This window comes from Triticum aestivum, chromosome 4D, assembly GCF_018294505.1.
Source record: "Triticum aestivum cultivar Chinese Spring chromosome 4D, IWGSC CS RefSeq v2.1, whole genome shotgun sequence".
Classification (NCBI taxonomy): Eukaryota; Viridiplantae; Streptophyta; class Magnoliopsida; order Poales; family Poaceae; genus Triticum; species Triticum aestivum.
This window is the reverse complement of record NC_057805.1, coordinates 485,593,006-485,598,805: the sequence shown is the minus strand read 5'-3', so window position 1 is coordinate 485,598,805 and position 5,800 is coordinate 485,593,006. Positions and strand designations below refer to the sequence as shown.

Genomic DNA, 5,800 nt, shown 5'->3' with positions numbered 1-5,800 from the left:
TGTCTGGGTTCAATTCCCCTTGAACGCTATTTTTTTTGCCTATTTTAAACTACAGGCCCGAAAAAAACTGGAGAAGATGGGATCGAAGGAGGGGCTCCTACAGGCCCGAAAAAAACTGGAGAAGATGGGATCGAAGGAGGGGCTCGGGAGGAGGTGGGATCGAAGGGAGAAGAGTCGTGTGGTACTTTTAGCAATCTGGCACACGTTGTCCATTTTATTAACTAGTATTTTTTTGGAGTGTTTTTTTGTAGAAACTGACCATGGTTCATAGGTTCACCAGTAACATATTTCGTAAATAAGGTGTCACATAATAAGAAGCATAATGATGAGATTTGGTTAGTCCACTTATACACATAGTCATAAAAATAATTTGTGTACATTTTATATAGTTGATACATCCAAGATTGTAACACACGAGCTCCAACTATGGGGAGCTATGTCAGCGTGGCGCGACAACCACGAGCTCCAACTCAGTGGCGGAAGCCAAGAAGGCTCGGGAGTATGAGATATGTGGAACTGCATCCAGAAATGGGCGGGGACGCGCAAGGCGGTGTGGCTGAAGCAGTGCAAGCGACGACTTTGGTGGCAGTGGCGGTTAGGGAAATAAACGTTCTCCCGCCAAAAAAATTATTGCGAGTTAAGGATTTGGAGTTAGAAAAATCTCCCAAGTCCCAATTATTGAGGAACATGTTCATTTAGAGCTCCCAAATTATTCTAGGAGTTAGAGGAATATTGTTGTCGGTTTAGGTTGTGTTAAGTCTTTTGAAAATTAAAGAATTAATCCAAATAGGTCAAGTATTCGAGACAAGTCGATTGGTTGGTGCTCGCTAACATCATGATTTACTAACGGTACCAGTCAAGTTTATTTCCGTGTTTGGACACGAAGAAGGTGAGAAAATATCCCCAGCAAGCAGTAAGGTAATTGCTTTATGTCTTTTGTGCTTTGTTATTAACTCGAAAAATGATTTCCAAAGGGGAGTTGCTCACACGCACAGTCGTACGTCACATGTTCGCGAACTGCATGCAAAACCCAACTCCGTTGTTGGTTTAGCAACACCCGCATGCATAATAAGCTAGCTTAATTGACGAGATAAATGAGCAGCTAGCATGCGAAAAGATCCCACATCAACCATGACGAGAAAAGCTAGGTTCGAGCGGCTAGGAATCTCTCACTGCTTCCACGCAAAAGCCAGCTTGCATTCCCCTCCAAATTCTGTTGCAACCAATCAATTAAGTGCACTCTAGCTCATCACAACCGTCCTAGTATAACACAACAAATTTAGCTATTGATTGCTAACAAATCTGCCTTCGATAACATTTTTTGGGTACTATATATATGCAAGCATGTATTGTGTGGTGCATCCAGCATACACTCAAGGAACTACACCAGCGAACCAGACTTGGCTAGAATACCATGGCGTGCAAGTCCAGCTGCAACCTCCTCCTCTTGGCCGCCGTCCTGCTCTCCGTCGTCGCCGCTGCTTCCGCCTCCGGCAGCTGCGTCCCAGGGGTGGCTTTTCGGACCGATCTTCTGCCACACTGCCGCGACTATGTGTTACAACAAACTTGTGGCACCTTCACCCCCGGGTCGAAGTTACCCGAATGGATGACATCCGCGTCAATATTCTCCCCCATGAAGCCATACCTCGCCAAGTTGTATTGCTGCCAGGAGCTCGCAGAAATTCCTCAGCAGTGCCGGTGCGAGGCGCTGCGCTACTTCATAGCGTTGCCGGTACCGTCTCAGCCCGTGGACCCGAGGTCCGGCAATGTCGGTGAGAGCGGCCTCATCGACCTGCCCGGATGCCCCAGGCAGATGCAATGGGACTTTGTCAGATTACTTGTTGCCCCGGGGCAGTGCAACTTGGCGACCATTCACAATGTTCGATACTGCCCCGCCGTGGAACAGCTTCTGTGGATCTAGAGATAAAATCAGTCGTTCGTGAATAAGCATGCATGTTGCATCCATAGGCGTGTGGTGTGCATGCATGCATATGTGAGCTCCGCGCGCTCAACATGTGTGGGCTATCTGCTATGAATGAGAATAAAGAGAACCATTTTGTGGTTCTTTAATTTCAACTCGATCAATTTTTTTTAACACGACACAACGCAGATGCTCACATACACGCATATACTATCACCTGTATGACATGCACACCCTGCCCTATGAGCACATCCGAGATACTAAGCCGACATAACATCCTGAGATTGATAAAGTCAGCACAGACGCCTCCGTAGTCAACGGGAACGTCTCCTCCCGATGAGCGAGCATCACCGGAAAGGCTGAAATAAATCCAGAAATATACGAGCAACAGTGCCAAGTTTAGGACTTGAATCCTGGTGGGCTGATTCCACCGGAATGAACCTAACAATCTGAGCTACGCTCAGTTCACACTCGGTCATTTATTTTGTCAAAGGCCAAAGCCATATTTCAACTCGATCAATTTGTTTGTAAAGGGCCAAAGCCATATTTCAACTCGATCAATTTGTTTGTAAAGGGCCAAAGCCATATTTCAACTCGATCAATTTGTTTGTAAAGGGCCAAAGCCATATACAAGTTATTAACTAATCCAAACCTTATAAGAACACCTATGACAAAAATAAAGATTACAAACAGACCCAAGGGGAGTTCATCGCCGTCTCTGACCTTCACAAGCTGATGGCCCGTCTTGAGCCTAGCTAAACGCCTCACATGTTGACATCATTGGAGCCATGTAATCATTGAAGAACCTCCTCGTCAGTGTGGTGTCATGAGATGGTTGGTGCGGATATGGTCATTGATGTAGGTTGCGATCACAGATCTGATCTGTTTGGGGTTTCCTTTTCATTTTCCTCGTCTACGCTTAGTTTTAGTCTTATATGACTTTGCTCTTTGCTGTCGTGCTTTTTGTGTGCGTGGGTTGGTGTTGACTGCATGCATCATAGCCATGCATAGACCGGGTGTGTGCATTGTGTTTGTATCCTATTGATGCTCCATTTTAAGCCAATAAAATCCATCATTTGTTGGGAAAAAAAACTGCGAGTGAGAAGTAGTTGAGCATTGCAAGAGGAGATGCCAGCGTCGATGGTGTGAAGCACATTCTATCGACCTAGAGAAGGCGAACACCGGATGAGTAGACCCAATCCCACACAGGCGCTGAAAGTGTTATCGCGTGATCTAATTGATGAGACCACAGAAGCGACAGTGAAAAGAGGCAAAAACATCGTGGTTAATGACTCTCACCACAACCCGATCGATCAGATCTCGGGAAACCAATCCTTACGCGCCCTATGTTGATGCTGGAACCCGTGTTACCATGAATGGACGTGGACAAATGTTCTTATTCCATTGTGTCGTCGCCTCCATACCGTCCGTGCAAATGAAACTAAGACACCAAAACCGAAAATAGATCAATATTCTCCACGAGCTTCAAGATCCATTGTCTCCCAGTTTCCCAACACTGAAACTGACGGAATTAGCGGGATGGTGACTAGATTTTTATGGGGAAAGGAGATAACACAATCGTTCATGCATAATCTTGCAGGTTTTATAGCCTTATTGTGGTCTTAGCTATTGCTTATGACCCTTCGGAACCTTCCTTGATCCATATATTAATGAATTTATCATAGTAAACAATGCATATGTATTGTCTTTAGAGTTTAGTGTGTATTACAGTACATTCTAAAAATCATCTTACGTTCTTTTTTTTTGAATATCCTATATCAAACGCATTGTACTATGCGCCTATGTCCGGGGGCTGTTATTGGCCTGAAACTGAAATCACATAGTTGGATAGTTTGTTTTGTAAACAAGGTTTGCCATAACGATGTTGTTTTTGTGATAAGGATGAAACAATTCATCATATGTTTATTTCCTGCCCGTTTGCCACCTTGCTATGACAAACGATTCATGTGACTATTAGCATCCCTCTACCTACTAGTATAACAAACTTGTTCAGAAACTTGTTGGGTGGGGTTAATCCTAAAGTTAAGCCACATATCCGGGCGGAAGTTTATGATTTTCCTTGGGCTTTATGGAACTACCGGGATGACTGTGTTTAACAGAGTCAAAGCACAAAACTTTTTGCAAATCATTTTCAGGGCTGCAACATGGATCTGTACATGTCTTTATTGCAGCATGGTTATGAGTATTGGGCGCAAGCGGTGGGAGGCAGTTGCTCGGGTTAATTAAAACCGGTTTGGACGACGTTTCAATAATAGGCTATGTGTGTAGGCATATATTCCTATTTTCAGGGGTTGTGGCTTCTTTTTGTTTATTTGATATCCAGACCGTGATGCTCATTGTTTAATAAATATGGTTTGTGTGCATCATAATGATGCAGAGGCAGAGAGGCCAGGGGTATCCTCCTTTTCAAAAAGAAAAAAGGTTTTGAGTCATAGCCGTCTATCTGTGCAGACCTTTGATTTGCTATTAATTCCAAAAACAATGCTTTGCAAATTTGCTCACCCACACTGCCGTCACATGTTTGCTCTATCACAGGATGCAAAAACAAAGTCCGTTGTTGGGTTTAGCAACACTCCCACGCATAAACTAGCTAGCTTAATTGGTGCTCCACTTTCAAGTACTGATGACAACTTGACAACAGAAGAAAAGAATGCCACATCAACCATGACCACAAAAGGCAGGCTCTAGCGGCTATGGATCTCTCACGGCTTCCCACGCTATAGCCAGCTTGCATTCCCCTCCAAATTCAGTTCCAACTAATTAGTTAAGTGCACTCTAGTTCACCATCGTCGTTATGTAACACAACAAATTTAGTTAATTGCTACCAGCACTGCCTTTCTTACTTTTCACGGGGTATATATCCATGCAAGTGTGGTACGTGCAGCATACACCCACCAGTGCAGTGCAAAAGAAAAAACCACACCAACGAACTTGGCCTCCATCCAAAAATATGGCGTCCAAGTCCAACTACAATCTCCTCTTCGCGGCCCTCCTAGTCTTCATCTTTGCCGCCGTTGCCGCCGTCGGCAATGAAGATTGCACCCCATGGACGAGTACTCTGATCACTCCACTCCCAAGCTGCCGTAACTATGTGGAAGAACAAGCATGTCGTATCGAAATGCCCGGGCCGCCGTACCTCGCCAAGCAGGAGTGCTGTGAGCAGCTTGCAAACATTCCGCAGCAGTGCCGATGCCAGGCGCTGCGCTACTTCATGGGGCCGAAGTCTCGCCCGGATCAGAGCGGCCTCATGGAACTCCCCGGATGCCCTAGGGAGGTGCAGATGAACTTCGTCCCAATACTCGTCACTCCGGGGTACTGCAACTTGACGACCGTTCACAACACCCCATACTGCCTCGGTATGGAGGAGTCTCAGTGGAGCTAGAGACAATTCTCTCGCTCATGAATAAATAAGCATGTTGCGACCATACATGTGTGACATGCATATATACATATAGGACGAGCTCCGCGCGCTCATCATGTGTGGTGCTATCTGCTATATATATGGATAATAAGAATAAAGGGAATCATTTTCGCTTCTTAAACTCAACTCAGAGCTTTAATTCATGTCTTTGGTGGTTAAAATTATTAGAAAAATCGAGAACCGTCCAACTGCTAATAACATTTCTACATTTTTGTCCAGCTTTTTATTTCTTGCCTCCAGTGTGACATCAATTCCAGACCGACAAATATTCTAGGCGCATGGATGGTAATTAAGGGAATCTGCTTCTTAAAGTTCATCTCGGATATTTTATTCATGTGTTTGACTGTCGAAATCATTGGAAAAATCAAGAAGCGTCCAACTGTTAATAAAATTTCTAAATTTGTTTCCTAGTTTTTTTTTATTTCTTGCCTCCAACG

The 5,800-nt window shown here is 44.6% G+C and overlaps 2 protein-coding genes across 2 annotated transcripts; both read left to right on the top strand.

Annotated features, from left to right (window-relative positions):
• The first annotated feature begins 1,350 nt into the window (after window positions 1-1,350).
• LOC123098890 (alpha-amylase/trypsin inhibitor CM3-like) lies at window positions 1,351-2,076 on the top strand. The gene has a single exon (XM_044520965.1). The coding sequence runs from the start codon at window positions 1,415-1,417 to the stop codon at window positions 1,919-1,921; it is 507 nt and encodes a 168-aa protein (XP_044376900.1). The 5' UTR covers window positions 1,351-1,414; the 3' UTR covers window positions 1,922-2,076.
• A 2,742-nt stretch (window positions 2,077-4,818) lies between these two features.
• LOC543294 (alpha-amylase/trypsin inhibitor CM16-like) lies at window positions 4,819-5,489 on the top strand. Its single transcript, XM_044520964.1, has one exon. The coding sequence runs from the start codon at window positions 4,893-4,895 to the stop codon at window positions 5,322-5,324; it is 432 nt and encodes a 143-aa protein (XP_044376899.1). The 5' UTR covers window positions 4,819-4,892; the 3' UTR covers window positions 5,325-5,489.
• Window positions 5,490-5,800: the final 311 nt, after the last annotated feature.

Excerpts from the sequence above, each read along its gene's own strand:
- LOC123098890 (XM_044520965.1), top strand. The coding sequence starts at position 1,415 with ATGGCGTGCAAGTCCAGCTGCAACCTCCTCCTCTTGGCCGCCGTCCTG.
- LOC543294 (XM_044520964.1), top strand. The coding sequence starts at position 4,893 with ATGGCGTCCAAGTCCAACTACAATCTCCTCTTCGCGGCCCTCCTAGTC.